This window comes from Microcaecilia unicolor, chromosome 2 (genome assembly GCF_901765095.1).
Source record: "Microcaecilia unicolor chromosome 2, aMicUni1.1, whole genome shotgun sequence".
In the NCBI taxonomy this organism is placed as follows: Eukaryota; Metazoa; Chordata; class Amphibia; order Gymnophiona; family Siphonopidae; genus Microcaecilia; species Microcaecilia unicolor.
In genome coordinates, this window is record NC_044032.1 from 617,189,733 (window position 1) to 617,212,890 (window position 23,158).

The 23,158-nt window shown below is 41.4% G+C and overlaps 1 protein-coding gene across 3 annotated transcripts in view; it reads right to left on the reverse strand.

Annotated features, from left to right (window-relative positions):
• The window catches only part of DCLK2 (doublecortin like kinase 2), a 341,471-nt gene that overhangs the window by 164,075 nt on the left and 154,238 nt on the right, over positions 1–23,158 (reverse strand). For all 3 annotated transcript variants that reach the window (XR_003940738.1, XM_030191660.1, XM_030191659.1), the window contains exon 5: positions 12,530–12,624. Coding sequence is in view for 2 of the 3 variants with exons in the window: in XM_030191660.1 (XP_030047520.1) it covers positions 12,530–12,624 (95 nt within the window). In the remaining variant the exon portion in view is untranslated. The remainder of the gene's footprint in view (positions 1–12,529; positions 12,625–23,158) is intronic.

A 23,158-nucleotide genomic window follows, 5' to 3' on the forward strand; every position in this document is an offset into this window, starting at 1 on the left:
TAACGATTAATATTAAAAAAAATTACCACTAGCATTCACTTCAGCAATTTTCTGCTTTCTATAGTAAAACCTATTTTCTTATCTAGCAGGTTCACCATTAAGGTCAGAATTGTTGAGTTTTTTTCCCCATTATCAAGAACTGGCCAAGCTGCTGAGGAACCCGATTTTAAAACATGTTCATCTTTCTTCCCCCTGCCCTCATTATAGCTACCATCTATTCAAGAAATGAAACAGCAAGCTGGTTTCTATTTAGCATTACTTAACTACCTTTCTCAGAACAGGATCCAGGACGAGAAACTGTTTCATTTTAATGCCCTTACCAAATAAACCTGGAGTGCCTCTATTTTGAAAAAAAAGTTTTATGAGGTTTAATTTAATACATTTATATTTCGATGAACCAAGCTAGTTCTAAATGGATTACAAACCATTTACACATTAAACAAACATAAAATATAAATTAAAATAATCATAAAGAAATACATAAGATATAAATAAAAAAATAAAATCTTCTTTTAAACACAAGACCCTCTCTCAAGTTAAAACCCCTCAGATTACATTTCACCTGTCAAATATTTATTAAATAACCCAAGTCTTTAGGTTACTCTGAAACATCATATAGCTCTTAATATTCGAGAAAGAAGATTTCAAAGGTCACGTATGCTCCTTTCCAGATACAACAGGACTACAGAGGAGTATAGCTAGTTTTAGTAGTCAGAAAAGTAGAGTGAACCAGGGAAAGCAGATTTCAGCTTCTGTTTTGACCCAGATACCTTTTGTGAACCTGGGCAAGCCACGTCACCCTCCATTTTTTATTTATTAGGATTTATTTACTGCCTTTCTGAAGGAATTCACAACATGAGCAGTAGGCAATCAGAGCAATAAAAATATTCGAACAACAATACAAAGTATGGCATGATGGTATACTACTTGCAATGACAACACAATATGTAGTAGAACATTATAATTGGTAGTACAGGGTAAGGCAAAGTTGTATCATATAGATGAGTAAGAAAGTAGGAAGATTTAGAAAGTAAGGTGATTGATTTGAAGAAACTTGCACGTGAGGTCAGAGAGATGGTTACATATTATCTCAGCTAGGGTAGGAGTGGATAAACATGTCCAGCTGCAGTATGTGCAGCCCGAGTCAATCCTTGTGTCTGTGAGTGAGACTAACAAGTTAGTTACTTCTTCCATTGCCTGAAGTACTGCATAGATTGTGAGCTGACCGGGCAGGAAAATAACTTGGATACTTGAATGTAACTCACCTTAAGCTCAGCTTAGGTAAAGGTAGATAACAAATCTAAAATCCAAACCCAAATGTTTGACCACTCATTAAAGTGTCATAGTTTAGTCTCTCTGCTACCTGGCCAAGCGTTCTGAAATTCATACCTTATTTTGAGGTTTAGGTCAGCTCAAAAAAAAATGAAGTTCAAGGACTGCAGAAGAATTTGATTTGTATGTTAGGGGTTTAGTGATTTTTTTTTTTTGTAGTCAGAGACTAACAGGGGTGAATAAACTATGCTAACACAGTAAACTACATCACACAAAAACCAGACTCTGCAAACCATGCTCGTAATCTTTGGTTTAAGAAAGATATTATGTAAAGCAGAATATAAGTAACACATCCATTCTGACATAGGAATTAAAGCTTAAGTCATTTTTATAGAAATATCTGATGCATGAATCAAAGATGGAGTTTTTAAATGTAAAGCTTTCTGGACTTCATTATACTATAGAGAGCCAATTACTGTCAAAGGAGACGTGGAGGGGCATAATCGAAAGGAGCGCCCACGTTTTCCTGAGGACGTCCTCACAGGACGTCCCGGCGAAGGGGCAGGGAAACCCGTATTATCAAAACAAGATGGGCGTCCATCTTTTGTTTTGATAATACAGCCGGGGACGCCCAAATTGAGAAATTTAGGTTGACCTTAGAGAGAGTCATCCTTAGAGATGGTCATCCCCGATAATGGAAACCGAGGATGCCCATCTCAGAAATGACCAAATCCAAGCCATTTGGTCATGGGAGGAGCCAGCATTCGTAGTGCACTGGTCCCCCTCACATGCCAGGGCACCAATGGGCACCCTAAAGGGCACTGCAGTGGACTTCAGAAATTGCTCCCAGGTGCAAAGCTCCTTTACCTTGGGTGCTGAGCCCCCCAACCCCCCCCCCCCAAAACCCCACTACCCACACCTGTACAACATTACCATAGAACTAAGGGGTGAAGGGGGGCACCTACATGTGGGTACAGTGGGTTTCTGGTGGGTTTTGAAGGGCTCACATTTACCACCACAAGTATAACAAGTAGAGGGGGGATGGGCCTGGGTCCGCCTGCCTGAAGTGCACTGCACCCACTAAAACTGCTCCAGGGACCTGCATACTGCTCTCATGGAGCTGGGTATGACATTTGAGGCTGGCAAAAAATATTTAAACAGTTTTTTTTTAGGGTGGGAGGGGGTTAGTGACCACTGGGGGAGTAAGGGGAGGTCATCCCCCGATTCCCTCCGGTGGTCATCTGGTCAGTTCGGGCACCTTTTTGAGGCTTGATCGCAAGAAAAAATGGACCAAGTAAAGTCGCCCAAGTGCTCGTCAGGGACGCCCTTCTTTTTTCCATTATCGGTCAAGGACACCCGTGTGTTAGGCATGCCCCAGTCCCGCCTTCGCTATCCTTCCGACACGCCCCTGTGAACTTTGGTCGTCCCCGCGATGGAAAGCAACTGACACCCAAAATCAGCTTTCGATTATGCTGATTTGGGCAGCCCTGTGAGAAGGACACCCATCTCCCGATTTGTGTTGAAAGATGGGTGCCCTTCTCTTTCGAAAATAAGCCTGCTAGTGGTTTGTTTAAGCAGCTGTGAAAATGAAGGTGTCTAATTTACCACCTTTACCACCAACATGGAGCCTGAACCAGTTTATCCAACTTCCATTTCTCATCTCTCCTTTCTGCTGTACACATGACTAATTTGCTCATACAGTACCAGAAAATGCTGATACAGCCAGAGGGACCACTTCCAGGCGCTGGATATTTGCATGCAGGAGGCATATAAACTAGATGAAAGGGGTCGGAAATGGAAGAAAACAAGTTCAGAACGTCATTCCTTAGAAAAACCATTCAGTGGTAGTTAAAATAAAACATATCAACTCATTCAGCTGTGAGAAAGGGGATAGCAGCTATACCAAATACAAGCACGTCATCCAAAAAACACTGGAAGGCAATGAGTACGAAGTCTAAGCAGCAAAATTTTTGATCTAGAGATCTGATGGTGAAAATGGATTTGGCCACTGTGAAGCAGGGGCATAGCCAGACTTCGGCGGGAGGGGGGTCCAGAGCCCGAGGTGAGGGGGCACATTTTAGCCCTCCCCCCCCCCCCGGCGCCACCGACCCCCTTGGTGCCATTGTCGACACCCCCCACCACCGCCAGCACCACCACCAACAACTTTGACCCCCCCCCCCCCACCAACGACCCTCTCGGGCGTCCCTGCCTGCCGTTGCCTACCTTTGCTGGCGGGGGACCCCAACACCCGCCAGCCAAAGTCTTCTTCTTTCGTTTGGTTTCGGAGTCTGATTAATAGTACAATTGCTAACGCTATCCCAGATTATGCTATTGCAGTAGTCATACACAGTATGCAACGAATCAAGTCTAGGAATTACAAATGATCCAAAATACGGCAGCACACCTGATCTTCAGAGTATCTCGATATCAACAAGTGATTCCACTACTGCAAGAACCCCATTGGTTCCCTGTAAAAGCAAGAGTTCATTTCAAGACCATTTTCATCATCTACCAAATACTGAATGGAATTGCCCCAGAGTACCTGAGTTCGCTAATAAACCTACTACTAACAAACACCATACTGGAAGCAAGAAACTACCTACTACACTTGCCTTCTTGCAAAGGAGTGAAAATATAAATCCACATTTGATTCAGGATTCCCATACAGAGCATCGGCAACAGTCATTAAACAGTCAACCAACTACTTGAACTTTCGCAAAGCCCTCAAATCGCCACTCTTCACCAAGTTTGAACTACATAAAGGCGCTAAGCACACTAAATAACTTAAGTATACCTTATAGTTTGTAAATCAACAACAGTTCACCAAATTAATATCCCTGTAGCATACCATGACTACTGAGTTATGCAGTCCAACATTGTTTTAACGTTTTTTTTTTTGTTTTCTTAAAGAAATACATAACATGTAACAATGCTGTTATCTTTTAATGCATTCCATGTAACACTGTTCTTTGTATCTCCACTATTTTCACTGCTATACTGTAAGCCACATTGACCTGAATACAAGTTCAGATAAAGTGGGATATAAACATGAATAAATAGAAATGGAAAATAGGGATCCTTGTTAGCTAAAGTATTTATATTTTGAGGTGAGGGTAGGGCGGGGCAGAGAAAATTTTGTGTTCACCCACTTTGGGCTCAGGCCCACTCAAAATTGTCTGTCTGTCTGGCTACACTACAGAGCTGAAGCAAAAAAAAGACAGGCTGAGAATGTGGTGGATACACGAGGCCAGGCATACACGCACATTAATAGAAAGATGGGATATGATAGCTTTGCTTGGCCTGAATGTACTCAGCACTACTGAAAAATTCTGCTATGGAAGTCTGCACATTTTCTGCAGTGTGCCATTTAAAAAAATGCAGATGCACTCTCAGCATTGCTGATCCACGCTTCCTAAACCAAGTATAAACGAAAGCGCAACCCACTTCCTGCTTATTTTCTAAAGGCTGCTGGCAATTTTTGTGAAGGAGCACAGAAGGTAGTTCAGCTGTTTCAAATTAGCAACTACCATACCCTGTTTAATTAGTTCCGATGTGTTGCCCTCGCAAGGACACTGCGAACTGTTAATACTGCTGGGATCAGATGCTGCCACAGCTGTTTAATTTTCCAACTGTGAAGGACTATGGTCAACAGGACAAGATTAGTGCCACTGGGACCACTGCTGGAGAATGCCACTTCCTCCAGCTAAGTCCTTCAGGACCAATATTGTGGCACAAGCTGTGGCTAGAAAAAGTGGCGCGAGGCTGACAAAACCTTTTTTGGGATCTCTAACCTGGTGCTTTTTCATATTCTAGGTAGAGGAGTGTGGTAGCCGTGTTAGTCCACTCTTAAGGTTATCAATAGAAATCAAACAAAATAAAACATGGAAAAGAAAATAAGATGATACCTTTTTTATTGGACATAACTTAATACATTTCTTGATTAGCTTTCGAAGGTTATGTCCAATAAAAAAGGTATCATCTTATTTTCTTTTCCATGTTTTATTTTGTTTGATTTCTATTGATAATCATATTCTAGGCAAATGGAAAAATAAAGAGAAAGAAAAGTTACATAAGGTAGCCAACCCAATTCTCATATTCTCCGTGAGAGAGAAAAATATTATCATAAATAGTTTTCCCATGATAACAGGCCAGATTGGACTTACTCCTGGAAGAGTAAATACATTGAGGCTTGAGATCTCTGAAAGGTACATAAAAAATCATGCAATTGTGTGACGGAACCATCTGACAAGAATATTTCAAAGGCTAAATGGTTGTTCCACCATCTGCATTCCTTAAATTTATTATTTTAAGCCCTGGCAAGTATGATTTTTTGCCAACTCACAACAGCTCTCAAACAGACCCTTTCTTGAGCTTTGGTATTTTAAGAAATCTCAATTATTAGATGCTGTTTCTCCTAGAGAGGCTCAGGACAGCATGATGGATAACACTTTGGCTTGCTATCTACACATTCCAGCAAATTCTCACATATCAACATGTCATATACAGCCAGGTGACAAAAACGGAGCACTGAATGCAACTTTCAATTAGAGATTTCAGCTAGATTACAGAAAGAATATTATACAAAGAGTTCTGTGAAGAATTGTAGTAAATGGTCCCTGCACAGAAGTCTCACTTCTTCCCAAAATTGGCTTACACTCAGTCAGTCACTTGTCCCTGTGCTTTGATTCTCCTCTGGAAAAAGGTTCACTACATTCCATTCAATGTGCTAATTAACGATCAAAAATCTCTCTACACAAGAAAAGCCACTGAGCACATCACTTACATTCCAGGAGATTAATCAAAATAAAATTAATCTTTAGTCTCTGTGTCTAGATCAGTGTTTCCCAAGTCGGTCCTGGAGCACCCCCCCCCCCACCTTCCCTCTTTTGCCAGTCAGATTTTCAGGATATCCACAATGAATATGCATAAGATTGATCTGCATACACTGCCTCATTGTATGCAAATCTCAATCATGAATATTCATTGTGGATATCCTGAAAACCTGACTGGCAAAAGGGGGTGGGTATACTCCAGGACCGACTTGGGGAAACACTGGCCCAGACTATTTGTAAAAGGTATTTACACTTAACAGGGGGAAATGATTTTTATCATACTTTTTGTAGCCTAAAGAATCAACTTCACAAATGGAAAGAACAGGACACACATTTCTCCTCACCAGAAATCTGCATAACAAATTAGAAATAGTCTCTCTACAACAGGAGTCCTCAAAATTCCGTCCCCGAGGTCCAGAACTCACCCTGGTTTCCAGCATTTCCACAATGAATATATATGATATCTAATTTGCATTCGCTACTTCTACTGTATGTAAACAGAATATTCATTGTAGAAATCATGAAAACCAGGCTTGGGTTGTTGACCTCGAGGACTGAATATGAGAATCCCTGCTCTAAAGGATGAGGTTTTCTTCCAAGTAGGACAGTCGTATTGTGTACTAATATGTCAGAGTCTAATTGCTTCCAGTTTATACCATCGTTTTTCTTAACCTTTTGATAAATCTTATTTCTGCAGAGATTATAAAAACGTCAAATGAAAAGCAAGGACAAACTCAAACACCTCCCCCAGCTGATGCTGGAAACCTTCATAAAAAGCAATGTAACAGTTTCAGAATTCCCCTGGCTGCTATCGTTGCCAGGTTCTGGATCCAAAGCCTCTGCAATGCAGGGAAGCAGTTTGCGCTGTGAGAAGGCAGAAAGCAAAGCATTGAAAACAATGACAGATACCCCGTCTAGAAAATACACTTTAAAAATAAAACTCTCAACGTACTCCAGTGTATAAATATAAGCCTTTTAGGTCAATTCTGGGGGAAATGGTGAACTGCTACGTTTCTACTAGCGCCATACACTGATCATTTCCAAATCTTGGCATAAGTACAAGAGGCTGTCATAAATTTGGTTGTTCTGCAACCGTTGTCCAGTAGAGTAAAGCAGTCAGTTCTGCAACTTTCCACACAATAAAAAATATATATGTACACATAACATCCCCCCCCCCTTTCATTCAAAAACGGGTCCCCCTGAAGTTAAGGGCCAATATGCACGCTTAAGTTATAGAGTACTGGCATGTACATGTACTGCAGTGGCGTAGCTACGTGGGGCCACGGGGACCTGGGCCCTCGTAGATTTGGCCCTGCACCCCCCTTCCGATGACCTTCTCGACCTCCCTCCCGCCGCCAACCTGCCCTCACCAACCTCCTGTTGCCGTCCTTATTGGCGGGGGACCCCAACCCCTGCCAGCCGAGGTCCTCTTCTTCCGGCGCAAGGCTTCGTTCTGTTTCTGAGTCTGATGTCAGACTCAGAAACAGAACGAAGCCTTGCGCCGGAAGAAGAGGACCTCGGCTAGTGGGGGTTGGGGTCCCCTGCCAGCAAAGGTAGGCGGCGGCGGCGGGGGAGGGTTGGCAGCGGGAGGGGGGGGTCAAAATTGGTGGTGGCGGTAGAGGGGGTCGGAGGCACTGGGGGAGGGCTAAAATGTGTCCCCTCACCTTGGGCTCTGGACCCCCCTCTCGCCAATATACTGTAACAGTACTGAGGGCTAACCAGTAATCTAACTTTAGCACGCAACTCGTTTACTGCATAAATGCAAGGGGCACATGGGGAGGCACATGAGCGTGTCCATCATTTACAAATGTAACTCATAAAATACCGTTAGTTACATGCTAAACTGCCGCATTTAGGTTCATGCATTTATGCCTGCTATTGACAATGCCATAAAAGTGGGAGCACCTGAAGCAGTGCTTTGTGGTCATGATCCTATAATAGAGGGGTCAAATAAAATTGTGCGACCCCCATGCCTCCCCCAGAGGTGCAAAACAACAGTGCACCTATGGAGAGCTCACTCAAGTCGTGACGCTGTTTGGGGTCCCAACTCAAAGCTTGGGAAGCTCTGACCTAAAAGTTTGACGTGTAAATGCTGACTTGAACAAGTATTCTATCACAGAATCTGGGTGCCCGGATGTCATTATAGAGTTCACACTAACCTTTGGTGCCCTTTATAGAATTTCCCCCCATATATAATACACTTATACATTTTTTTGCCACAGTAATCAGTGCATGCTATCTGTTTTGAACGAGAAGACCAGTGCTAAATAGTTGAAGTTTGAGAAGTGAGGATCTTGGCCCCAAATTGACACTTCTCGCATTTTACTGACAGAAGATACTGAACCAGCAGTTCAGTACTGAGGAAGATGAATTGTACCCAGTTGCAACTATGAGGATTACTTATACACATCAAAAAAGGATTATGTTAAGGTTTTTGAAAACCACTGAAAAGGTGATTATGAACACACGCAGTTGCAGACCTTGGGTTTGTAATCCAGTGTTTAACTACACGGTGCTTTCATTCCATTTTTAAACTAAAAAAAAATAAAAATTAACAGAGGAAATTAAAATGTAACAAAGTAAGGTAATCTCCATAAACATACCGTTCATATTTGTAAGTCAGAAGGACTTGTAGATGTTCTGGCACTAAAACAAGGAACGTAGCTGCAACAGGGTCTGAAACCATCATTAATTCAACATTATGGGATGTATGACAATGAGGTGTAGTGTGTCCTCCCCACTAGAGAAAACCCACCACAATTCTGGGAAAAATAAGTACCTATGATAGCCTAGGGTTCCTAAAAAAAAAAAATGATGAAGACAAGCAGTTTTACACTATGGAATTCTCTTTTGTTCTCTTAACAAAGAGACCACAGTGACAGTGGTAAATGTGTTATTCTACATTTATATAACAATTACGCTATGGCAGAAATGTTTAAGAAACGTAAAAGGTTTCAAGAGTGGTGATTGAGGGCCCGATGCACCAAGGTCCCCGGAAAGAACCTGCCGCTATTTCCACTCCGGTAAAAATTACCGAGGTGGAAATAGCAGGCAATTCTCAAAAGTAAAAATGAGGTACATGGACTTTTACCATGTAGCTTGGATAGGGAAAGCACCAGGGCATGCGCATAGCAGCCAATCGCTAAGCGTGGCTGCTATGCACGTACCCAGTGTTTCACGGCTTTCATACATGCATACAAGCTGCATGTATGAAAGCCATGTGTAGTTTATTCCCCCCCCCCCTAAAAAAAAAAAAAACAACAACTTTCTATCGGGCACAGATTTCTTGATATTTTTGGGCACAGGAAATTTCTCGATCCATTGCCTCTTTTTTCCAGCACACCACCACTGGGGCTCCAAAGCCCTGCATCTTCCAGGCCACCTCAGCCTTCTTTCTGCTGTTGCCTTCAGCTGCAGCCATAACCACAGGTTTGGCAGCCACTTGCAACTCCACCTCTCTACAATGCCAGCAACACAAAACTCCCCTTTGCTTGAAGCACCCAGGCAAGCCAACCTCCAGGGATGGAAAAAAATCTGTCAAGATGGGGGACATTTTATGAAGGAAGAACAGGAGCAGGCAGCCTAGATAACCTGCAACGACAGCTCCCGACCTCCCGTAAAAGTTTCCCAGTAAAAAGGTAGGGGCTGCTTCTGTGCATTGCTCGGAATGCAAATTTAAATACGATTCATCTAATTTAAATATATTAGCATGTGTTTCCCATTGTCTGCTGCCACGAACGGTAAAAAGCCCACAGAGCCCCTTCATGCATTGTCTGCTGAATACTGTGCTCGCTAAACCGGCTTGAACAGGTCAGAAATGCACGTTGCTGTCCGGTAAAGTTTTGTGCATTGGGCCCTGAGTGGGAGGACATGAAGTACAGTTAATATTGGGTTTATGGCTTCTACTAGTATTACTCCGAACCCTCTCTCTTCAGCTCTGTAGAGGTCACTTTATCAGTATAGTTAGTATATATGAAAACGGTTCATGCCATTCAGGCTAAGTGTAACCCACCTCTACCGAAATCTGGGATAACAGACTAGGGTCCTCAATTAGGCACTGGGTGAAAGGGTTCAAAACCAAGTGAATGAGAACTGCCCTAGTAGTGATAGTACTGTACCCACAAAAGCCATCATGTCAAAGGAACATTAATAAGACATTAGAAAGCGTTATTTATAGTCCATAAAAACATAAGAAAAGCCACGCTGAATCGGACCAGCGAGCTCAGCATCCCATCTCTAACAGTGGCCAGCGTGGGTCACAAGTACTGGGCAAATTCCAAAAATTAACCTATTTCTCATAGCTCATTTTTAGGGCTAAGCAATGGTGATCCCAAATCCAGTTGGATTTAAACATTAAAAGTAATGCAGCAAATAAAAAAAACAATGGTCTTAAAAGAGAAATATGTGATATAAGGGGAGAAAGCCTTTAGGCTAAAGAACCGAACCATAACACCACAAAAGGTCAACAGCCCCCCCCCCCCCACCACACCGATGGTTACACATAAAATTGTACTCTCAGAGTAGAAGTGTCTCAGAAGTCAATATTCAAGAGTTCAGCATTACAGTCCTTTACCAGAGTCCTCTAGCACAGTTCCCTTCACTCTATTGTCCATTTAAGATTGGTGATTTTTTAAAAATGTTTTCCTCAGACACAGCCACCCAGATGATATCTCAGTACCTGTTAGGCTAGCTTGACCTTCAGGATCAAGAAAGTTTCATCTCACTCAAACTTGATTGAACTTCTAATGCAATTTACTTCCTTAAGTTCTTCAGTAGCCAAACTCTCTCGCCATTGTTCTGCAATATTTACCTTAACCCTTGTAGCTCTAAATACTAGAGCCCTCTACCAGTTATTTTGCCAGAATGAGAGTCAAGCCACGGTGTATTGGTCTAACATAGCCCGAACTACAACTTCACTTTGAATGCTACTCACACTAAAAAGCACAAGTCTCATCACCAGATACAAGTGTGCTCAGTTTTATCTAATATCAGGAACTGCTGAGCTTTGGAGAGATACATTTCCCAGCCCAGAGACCCTGTAGCAGGATGGCTAAGGCAGCATTTACCTGGGTAACCATTACCATATTATACATGTGGTATTATCCATGATACTGTAGTTCTTATTTCTTCCCCAATGTGAGATTATCACAAGTGACAAGTTAAATCACAACCAGAGAGAAAACACTGTATGCAGTAGGGTAGCCAAAGGTGGGCCTGGACCAATTTGTTTTGGGGCTCAGGCCCACCCAACAAAAGTGCAAAGTGTAGCAGGTAAAGATCCCCAAACACCACCAGTTGACGACGTCCTGTGCTGGACCCCCCAGGCTGTCAGAAAACTATGGTAGACAGCTGCAATGCTCCCAGCTGATGTTGACACCCCATGAATGCTTAGTTCATGGCACGGGGTGAGATCAATAAACTTCACCTTTCTTAACTTTATCACCAACACTATTGAAAACGCTGATCTTGCTAAAAAGAATTCTCTAAATGTACATGATAGCAAGCTTAACTGATTTTACCGATTTAATTTCACCTTATAAAAAGGAGGAAAAGACCTCAGATGCTCGGCTTGTTGTTACAATTAGTGCAACAAAACTGCCTTGCGAACCTCCTCACAATTAATTTTTAAAATATTTTTTGTAATATTCTTTTCTTTTAATCTTAAACGTTTTTCCTATTGGAAACCTTGAAAACTGAAGGACACTTACCTGCTTCAAAGGAAATTCCTCCCTTCTCAAGAATTTTCTTTGAAGCAGATAAGTGTCCTTCAGTTTTCAAGGTTTCCAATAGGAAAAACATTTAAGATTAAAAGAAAAGAATATTACAAAAAATATTTAAAAAATTGACTGTAAGAAGGTTTTTCAGACCGGTGAGGAGGTTCGCACGGCAGTTTTGATGAACCAATTATAACAAGCTGAGCATCTGAGGTCTTTTCCTCCTTTTATAAGGCAAAGTTGAACTTGCTATCATGTCCATTTAGAGAATTATCTTTACATCACTTTTAGAGCAGCAGCCTGGATCTCCAAAATGAATTTTCCCTTAGTTTTGGAGTGTGTACGCTTTGATTCTTTCATAAGAATCTGCCTTTAGCATTTACGTCATACAACAACACAACCTATTATGCTGTAAAAATTAAATGTTATGTTAATCTGCTGTACACCGCCTTGGGTGGATCTCTTCATAAAGGCGGGTTAATAAATCCCAATAAATAATAATAATCTGATTCAGTAAGCATTTTTCGCCACAGAACAGGACCAGAGCCTTAGTACACCAAGCACGTCATCACAAGAACCGTCACTTAGAAGAAGCCACATTTTATTTTCCCCTCTTCTGAGTACCTGGACATTCCAGAGGTGAATGGGTTTTGCAAAGTTCAGCTGAACATTCTTTCATCAACTCTTAAAACATGATGTATGGTGTCCTACCTTGAGCCCTCTAATGCTGCCTGGGCTGGTGGGAGATGAATTGGAGGATTTGGTGGATTTGGGCGTCGATAGCTGGCTGCTGAGATTTCCATTGACTGATCAGTGTAACAGAAAGGAAAAAACAAAAAAGGATAAATCAGCAACATTTCTTTAAAAAAAAACCTCTCACAAAATGAAAGATCTGCACACTGCTCATTATTTCACTTGAGAACCACTCACTCTACATCAACTATATCTACCAAGCACATATGGGGTGTTGGTCTGTATACCTCAAGCAATAATACTTGAAGGGATCAGAAGGAAGGGATCCCCAGAAGCTTAGCCGAGATTGGGTGGCAGAGCTGGTGGTGGGAGGCGGGGCTAGTGGTTGGGAGGCGAGGCTAGTGCTGGGCAGACTTCTACTGTCTATGCCCTGACAATGGCAGATACAAATCAAGGTAAGGTATACACAAAAAGTAGCACATATGAGTTTATCTTGTTTGGCAGGCTGGATGGACCGTGCAGGTCTTTTTCTACCGTCATCTACTATGTTAATACATAAATGTGCATAAACAGAGCTTGAAATCCCCTTGATAGGATGCTTTAAAGAAAGCTGCAGCTGACACAGAATGAGAGTTTACAGAAGAAACCCAGTACAGGATTCACAGCTTCAAACCATTAAAAAACAGGAAAGGCTCAACACATGGGATGGAAAACTTCATTCTTTTGTTATTGCAATTAGCTTTTGCTATATTATGTTAACATTAAATGAGCTCTGAGGCTTCCCACACAAGACAAATCACTTCAGAACTGGAGCTGTTCCTTTTTTTTTTTCTCCCTTTCCCCTTTTAAAAACCCACAGAGCATTACATTTCCATGGAAACACAGCCACCGCTGCTGCTGCCACCCCCACGTTTTCTGCGGTGTGAAGAGCTGTTATATGCCCTGTGATGCTTAACTTAAAAAGCAGTGGCATCAAAAAGATTAAGCACAATATCAAGCTGCCTTTTTTTGTTGTTGTTGTATGGACATTTTGCTATATTCATGGGACTCTATCCTTAGTTCTCCTAATAGACTTCAATTTTGTTTCTAATTTTACAATGGTCACACTTCCCATTCATAAAATAAGGTCTCCACAAAAGTTATATATATATATTTTTTTTTGTTTGTTTGTTTGTTTTGTTACATTTGTACCCTGCGCTTTCCCACTCGTGGCAGGCTCAATGCGGCTTACATGGGGCAATGGAGGGTTAAGTGACTTGCCCAGAGTCACAAGGAGCTGCCTGTGCCTGAAGTGGGAATCGAACTCAGTTCCTCAGTTCCCCAGGACCAAAGTCCACCACCGGCCCTTGCTGATCACCAATGTGGCCGCGCAAGCTTCTGCTTCTGTGAGTCTGACGTCCTGCACGTACGTGCAGGACGTCAGACTCACAGAAACAGAAGCCTGCGCAGCCTTCTACATGGAATGTTGCTAGTGGAATAGCAACATTCCATGTAGAATCTCCAATAGTATCTATTTTATTTTTGTTACATTTGTACCCCGCACTTTCCCACTCATGGCAGGCTCAATGCGGCTTACATGGGGCAATGGAGGGTTAAGTGACTTGCCCAGAGTCACAAGGAGCTGCCTGTGCCTGAAGTGGGAATCGAACTCAGTTCCTCAGTTCCCCAGGACCAAAGTCCACCACCGGCCCTTGCAGATCACCACTCAATTAAAATTCTCATCATATCAACGATTGACTATACTTCATGGTGTAAAGCATTCAATTACTCACTGTTATAAATCTTCTACAAATAGACCACCTTGAATCCTAAAACTTTATCAGCCTTTACTATAACATCATCAAAAGACATGGCTGCATAAATGAAACTAACTTTCAAAAGACCATAACTCATTCCATAGTATATTTTCTATAGAATGAGTTATGGTCTTTTGATATGATGAGAATTTTAATTGAGTTGACTGGTGAGATGTAGAGTTTGTGATACATGGGCTGATCAAGATGGGATTAATGTATTTCTTTTTAATTTTGTTTTAGGCTTTTTTTGAAGGGGTATGTTGATTACCCCTGATTTTTAGGTATGTATTGATACATTATTGGATCCATCTAACGTTTTTTTACACTTTTATATGTTTGGAAAGTGGCTTGTCTTATCTCCTCCTCCATTTTACTTTTGAATGTGTAATGCATTTATTGTACTTTATTTTATCATTTGCTGTTATGACTTTTTATATATATAAAGGTACATAACTTGAGATGATGTTATCACTATTTTTATGTTTTTATATGTAGTTTTACCCCTGACGCAGCCTGAGGGCGAAACGTGGCCACGTCGGGTACTGCTTTTATCTTGGTTTGAATAAATTATTTCTTTGTTTTTATATATGTGTATCGGTCTACTTTTTATAACAGACATTTATCTACAGTACCTTTAGGCTCAGTCAGAACTGATCTCTAATGGGAGGCTGGCTGGTCTTTTACACATTTTCCAACACTGAGGTTTTAATAAAAGTACTTCTCCCTCGGCCTATAGTTCAGCAGGAATGGTGCAGGCCACTGAAAAGTCCTTTGCTTTTTACAGGCATAGAACACTAAGTGGTCCTTTTACTAAGGTGTGCTGAAAAATGGATTGCGATAGTGTAGGCGTAGGTTTTGGGCGCTCGCCACTCCATTTTTCAGCATTGCGGTAGTATAGGCGTAGGTTTTGGGCGCTCGCCAATCCATTTTTCAGCGCGTCTGTAAAAAAGGTCTCTTTTTTTAAAATTTTTGCCGAAAATGGACGTGCAGCAAAATCAAAATTGCCGCGCATCCATTGCCATTGACCTAGAGGTAAAGACTTGTGCGGTAAACGGGAGGTAGTGTTCTGCATGTGTCCGATACGCGCGTCTAAAAATAATTTTTTGGCCGTGCGCCAAAATTGAAATTACCGCAAGAGTCACGATGTAGCCAGGCAGTAACTCCATTTTGCCACGCATTGGGCGCGCGTAGAGCCTTACGCAGCTTAATAAAAGGACCCCTTTGTGACAAAAACAGGTTTGCAGCCTAGAAAAATTAAGAGATGGAGGCTACCTTGACAGAAGTGCCAAGACAGCCTAATCTTTGCCTGCTATGACAATAAGCCTGTGGACATGACATCAGGAATGTTGACAGCAATGGAGACGCTTTAACTTGGCACCAAGGAGAGGGTAAAAAGGAGCGATCCAGCCATATTACATATGAAACCAAAATGGTCCATTATGCTCTTTAAAATGCAGAGACTGGAGCTGGTCTAAACTCCTTGGCACCCAAAAGAAAAATCCCAAGGGCTGAGGTTTTGCTGAATTTATTGCTTTTCTGATTCCCTAGAAATAAATCAGCATATATATTTTTTTCTATTTAACTAGTGTCAAAAGAATAGAAGCACTGAAGCAGCAGTAAACCCTACTGAGCGGTTACGTATGAGGAACAGAGAACAGCAGCAGGCGATACATTTTGATGTCAGGCTTGGCTCATAATTTGATATTTAAAGCCAAGGAGAGCTTCTGGACTTGGCTCAGATTCTGAATTTTCTGGCTGAATGATTTGTATGCAGATGCATCAAATTCTTGTTTAGACAACCTCCAGTCCTGGGTTTAGGAGCCTTGAGATGACTTACTATGTCTTTCCTAATACACCAAGGCCCCAGTGGTACAGTACTGCCGACACAGCCCATTCACTCTGAATGGCCTGCCTTGGCAATGCTGCGCGTCTTTGTAAATGGGGGGGGGGGGGGGGGGGGAAGAATATATTATGGGTAAAATGTAAGGATTTGGATAATGTCAACACTGCATAGTGGAGTTTTCATGTACTATTTACATATCCACACTTTTCTAACATAAGCAAAATTCAGAGACACATATTCTTCCTCAGTTGCCCTTTGCACATCATAGAGTCAAAATAATAACAAATACATATAAAATGTTATTATCCAAAGAGTATGCTGAGACCTTATCAACTCACAAGCCACCACCTCTTTCTATCTGAATAAATACTATGGGAACAATTCTATAAATTGGCGCCACAATGGCATACGCTGAACACCAATTCTATAATGGCATTTGCACGTAACTAAGCCTTCATAGAATACTAGTGTAAAGCCACATTCTTCAAAAAGCATGACCATACCAGGTCAACAGCTAATGTAAGTTGACATGCTTAAATGCACCATGCAACATACCTAACAGAGTATTCTATAATTTCCGTGTTACTCTGACACTACTACTACTAAACATTTCTAGAGTGCTACTAGGGTTACGCCGTGCTGTACAGTTTAACAAAAAAGGACAGTCCCTGCTCAAAGGAGCTTACAATCTAAAGGACGAAATGTCAAGTTGGGGCAGTCTAGATTTCCTGAATAAAGGTATGGTGGTTAGGTGCTGAAGGCGACATTGAAGAGGTGGGCTTTGAGCAAGGATTTGAAGATGGGCAGGAAGGGGGCCTGGCAAATGGGCTCAGGGAGTTTATTCCAAGCATGGGGTGAGGCGAGGCAGAAAGGACAGAGCCTGGAGTTGGCGGTGGTGGAGAAGGGAAAGGAGGGATTTGTCTTGAGAGCACCCCATGGCCCACCCATGTTCCACCTCCCCCTTGCAGTTACGAGCTATAGCACTTACGGGCTACCTCAGGGCCGCCGAGAGACACAGATGGGCCCAGGGCAGCATTAGACCGCCACAAGCTATCCCCCACTCACACCGCCGCTCCTGCCCACCTCCTTACCTTTCTGTCTTTGCCTTCAAAGGGGGGGGGGGCATGCCTGCTCCTACAGTCTGTCCTCTCCTGTTCGTACTGGGAGTCAGAACCCGGATGACTGCATCACCGCAATATTGTGCTAATGCAATGATCCGGGTCCAAGGTGGCAGGCAGGAGCAGGGGAGGACAAACCTAGAAGCAGGCAGCAAGAATGCAGCTTGCTGGTGCCAGCGCTCCCCCCCCCCCCCCCCCCAAAAAAAAAAAGCTGGGCATGGGGAATTTTGCCCCCAACCCATCCCCCCGGAGGCCCTTGGCTACCTTACAGAATATCATTTGTAAGTGCCAATCAAAGTGCCACTTATGTGTCATGCATGCATAACTTCACATGCCCTGTCATAGAATTGCCCTACCCATCTTTATTGTGCACAGCACAGATGCAAGTTGTAAGACAGATAGCTGGAGACAGAGAAGGGAGGATGGTAAAATAAGAAGGCGGAGTGATGAGACAGCCATAACAACAATGGCTGACCTGAGAATTTGGATGTAGGACTTGAGTGGTAGCCACCCTTCCTTACTTTACTCAGTCAACACAAAAGGAAGGAAGACATTAAGGTAAGAGATTATTCAACAGGTATAAATACACAAGGAGATATTTATACCTGTTGAATAATCTTTTACCTTAATGTCTTCCTCCCTTTGTGTTGACTGAGTACAGTAAGGAAGGGTGGCTACCACTCAAGTCCTACATCCAAATTCTCAGGTCAGCCATTGTTGTTATGTATGTTTTGTTTCTGCTTCAAAATGAAAGACCTTGCCTTTTTTTTCCCTTTACAACACAGGCTTCCTAAAGAAGCCATTCTGACTGCCGCTCCACAGTGCATATAGAAAGTGATATTGAAATATTTTTTCCCATAAACTTTGGCTTTTCATTTTCTGTGGAGCAGGCCATATGATAGTTTAGAAGGGATGTATAAATCCAACCTGGATTATTTCAAAGAGCTTGATCCAGACAAATATCTATGTGTGTTAAAATAACAATTTGTACCTATTTAAATGAGGTCTATGTATAGCTTGGGGTAGCCCTGTGTATTCTAGCCTCTCCAGAATCAAGTGTGCTAGAGCTGTCTTGATACATATATATCCTTGTGTATTTATACCTGTTGAATAATCTCTTACCTTAATGTCTATATATGTGCTTCTGAATGCGTTGGCTGTTCTAGGCATGAGAGAGGCAAATCAAAGCTCTGCCCCTCCCCACCTCAATCTGAAAACTCCAGGAGATAATTAAAGTCAGAAAGATTACACAGCAAGCTTGCTCTGTTGTGCAATCCTTAGGGTAAAATTATTTATATGTTTGTATGTCAATGCCAGGGTTTCACTTAATCTGTTCAGATAACTTGATTTCTTGTTTCCTACTGTTTTATGACTGTCAGTCACGTTAACTTTGGCCGTGGCTGATTTAGAAAAATAAAATAAAATTTTGACTCTTCCTACAAGACGGTCATTCAGGTGCTCAGCTGTAAATGAGCAAAGTAAAACCTATTCCATTCACATCTTAAACTACAGTTGCCATGGGTCAGGTAAACATTAGATGTAGACTTAAAAATCCTTTTAAGACACTGGATTCAACAGAAAACATCAAGTAGTATCCTTGAAAAAAAATGGCTGGAAGTGGGTGATTTGATCACTACAACAGCTGTTTCATCCAGCTGGGCAAGACTGCATTAAAGTAACATTTCAAGGAAAGAAAGGAGATACTGCTGTAATATTTAGTCAATGTTTAGGTACATGCAATTACTATCAATAATGTCTTGCTAGTTGAATGTATGTTGATTTGTTGTTGTTTTTTTTTTTTTAACAATCCCTTGGGGGCTAACTTAAATCAGTTTGGTGGATATTACACTGGATACATCTGTTCAATATAATCTGATACTTTTCAGAGATGAAATATTCAGAGTAACAGCCTACTGAAGGGATGCAATACGAGTTTCTTTTTTGATAAATTGTGAGCTAATTTACATCAAAATTATACAAGGACTTACATAAGAACATAATATCCATACTGTGTCAGACCAATGGTCCCACCCAGTATCCTGTTTCAAACAGTGACCAAGCCAGGTCACAAGCACCTGGCAGAAACCCAATTAGTAGCAACTTTCCATGCAACCAGTGCTTCCCCCATGTCCATCTTGATAACAGCCCATTAACCTTTCCTCCATGAACTAGTCCAAACCTTTTTTTAAACCCAGATAAGCTAACTGCTGTTACTACATCCTCCAGCAAAGAGTTCTACAGCTAACTATTCACTGAGTAAAAAATTATTTCCTCCTAAAAGTATTTCCATGTAACTTCCTTGAGTGTCTACTCTTTGTGCTTTTGGAAAGAGTAAAAATCAATTCACTTCTACTCATTCTACTTCACTCAGGATTTTGTAGACCGCAAATCAAATCTCCCTCATATGTCTCTTATCCAAGCTGAAGAGCTCTAATCTCTTCAGCCTTTCCTCATATGAGTGTTGGATTATTTGTAGTAAATAATTAGCAGATTTTAGTACACACAGCTTCAGCTTTAGAAATGTTAATTTCTTTCTTCATCTCTCTCTCATTCACCCCTGAATAATTCACTGCTGAGTCACTTTAAAGTTGAAGTAACAAAACATCTGTTTACTCACAGTTTGTAGTTAGATTATAATCAGACAGGCTTATATATACATATTACTATACATTTGTATTATCAGCTCCTTCCATGTGCTTAGATGTTAATGGATGCTCACACCACCATAGATCCTCTCAGGTTAGGAGAGATCATGAGCTCCATGTGCTGCATGTGCTGCATGTGCTGCATCTAACCCCCACAGGAAGTTGCATAGCTGTGTGACCTCTCTAAGTAATTCACATCAGAGGTCACAGAGTAATCACAGAGAAATAATAGGTGACAGGCAATGCATGTAAAATACAATTACATTCCAACAAACCCCTTCTCATGCATAACTGTCATGCAATTATTTATTCATACAAAGTCCAAGCTTTATACGCAGATTCACAAAATGTTCTCTGGGTAACGGTTTGGTCATGATGTCAGCTGTCATCTCACTGGTGTGACAATAGTGTAGACTGATGACCCCTTCTTTCACCAACTCTCGCACGTTGTGGTATTTCGTTGCGATGTGCTTGGTGCGTGACTGAACCTTGTCATTCTGTGACAGTCGGATGCAGCTCTGATTATCTTCCATTATCTGGATTGGTCTCTTTTCAGCTATTCCGAAATCCAGCAAAAGTTTTTCAATCCACATCAGTTCTCTGCACGCTTCCGATACAGCCACATATTCAGCTTCTGTAGAAGACAAACTCACAATACTTTGTTTATGACTGGCCCATGAAATTTGTACATTTCCATACATAAACACATATCCACTTGTGGATTTATAATCAGAATGATCCCCTGCCCAATCTGAATCACAGTAACATATTAGTTTTGGATTACTATTGGCTGAAACCTTTAATTTACAATCAATGGTACCCTTTAAATACCTTACCATCCTTTTAACTGCAGTCCAATCTGATTTGGTAGGTGAGCTGACCCTTCTGCTCAAAATTCCTACTGCATTTGCTATATCAGCCCTGTATGTGGTAGCTAGATATAAAAGCTTACCTATGGCTGATCTATATTGGATGTTATCTGGTAAAGGTTCTCTTACTGTTTCATCCTTCAGAAAATCAGTGATCATGGGAGTGCTTACAACTTGGGCATCTTGCATACCTAAACTTTCAATAAGCTCATTTATTTTCTGCTTCTGGCTTAGAAGATAAGAACCATCATTTTGTTTCTCAATTTCTATACCAAGATAGTATGACACATTACCAAGTTCTTTTATCTCAACATTGAGATTTAAACACTTTACAATGTCCTTGTACTCTTGCTCACTTTTGCTTGCAATGAGCAGATCATCAACAAAAGCTAAAATGTATGTATATTGTCCATTTCTGCACCTAGTGTACAAGCATTTATCTGCTTCACCTTGCTTAAATCCTAAATTTGTCAATATTTCATGCAATTTGTCATTCCAACATTCTGCACTTTGCTTTAATCCACAAAGACCTTTGTTTAATTTACACACTAGCTGTCTTTGTTTTGTATTTATGAAACCTGTTGGTTGTTCCATGTACAAGTCTTCAGTTATATCTCCGTGAAGAAACGCTGTTTTCACATCAATGTGTTTGACTTGCATGCCTTTTGAGACTGCAATGCTCAGAAGTGTTCTTATTGTCGTGTGTTTCACTACAGGTGCAAACACTTCATCAAAATCTTCTCCATATTTTTGAAGATATCCCTTTGCCACTAATCTGGCTTTATACCTTTCCACTTTTCCTTGTGCATTCCTTTTTAACTTGAATACCCATTTGCATCCTATAGCTTTCTTGCCAGGAGGTAATTTTGTAAGAATCCAAGTATTATTTTTATCCAATGCATCAATTTCTTCTTGTGCAGCTTTATGCCATTCAGCAGCTTCTTCTGCTGGCATTTTCTCAATCTCATCCCATGTTAAGGGCTCTTGAGCTTCTGCTGACTTTGTTAGGTAAGACAGTCTTGGGGGTGGAACACCTTTGTTTTCCCTGGATGAGCGTCTGACAACAGGTTGGTCTGACCTTTCCGCATCCTCTAAATCTGAGAGTCCTTCTCCAATTGATTCCCCTTCTCCAACTGTACTGTCTTCTTCAATGATCCTTTCTGTGTCTGCTTCCTCTGCCTGTTCCTCGTTAGATACAGATGAGTTGCTTTCAGACATCTGCCTTGGTATGGCATTTATATACACTGGCATGTCTATTATGGTTCTAGTTTCATATTCTGGATGATAAGGCTCATCTGGGATAATCCAGCCTTTATCAACCCTTTTGTTTTCATCAAAATATGTAACATGTCTTATGCCAACAATGCCAGTTTTCAGATTCAAAATTCTATATCCTTTGTGTCCTGGAGTATAGCCAACTAAAATGCCCCTTTCTGTTGTGGAATCCAGCTTATGCCTTCTTTGCTTTGGTACATGAGCATATGCTGTACTTCCAAATGTTCTTATGTGTGACAGGTTTGGCTTCCTACCATGCCATGTCTCATGTGGTGTGCGCTCAGCGCCTTTAGTTGGCATTCTGTTTTGTAGGTACACTGCTGTGAGAATGGCTTCCCCCCATAGTCTTTTAGGGAGATTGCTATCTGACAGCATACATCTGGTCATTTCCACAAGTGACCTAAATTTTCTCTCTGCAACAGAATTTTGCTCTGGTGTGTAAGCTACTGTTGTGATATGCTGAATGCCTTCTTGTTCTAGAAATGTGTGCATGCTTTGTGAAATGAACTCACCACCATTGTCGGTCTGAAGAACCTTTGGTTTTCTTTCAAATTTATTGCTCACCATGGCTACGTATTTCTTCAGCATGTCTGTGACTTGACTTTTCTCTTTCAGCAAATAGGCCACACAATATCTAGAGAAATCATCCAAGAATATTAGCACAAATCTGTTATTTCCCAATGATGGGATATTAAACGGTCCACATAAGTCACTGTGTATTAAGTCCAGCACTTTATTACTCCTATTTCCTGTGTATGCAGGAAATGAGGGTCTCACACCTTTTTGAGTAACACAGTCTATGCATTTCTCCATTTTACCAGCATCTGCACTTATCTGAATGCCGGTGGCTAGTTGCTTACTGTAAAGATCCTGGATCACCTTAGAATCACGATGTCCCAGGCGGCGGTGCCAGATTTCCAGACTACATTTACCATCATTCTTCCTTACTTGCGCCATATGTGAGGCTTCACCTGAAATGCTCAGTTTATAAACATCATTATGCATAAAAGCTTCAGCATACACTTCATCATTTTTAGAGATTGTGCACTTACTGTTTTCAAAATGAATCACAAATCCCTTCTTATCTAATGTAGATACACT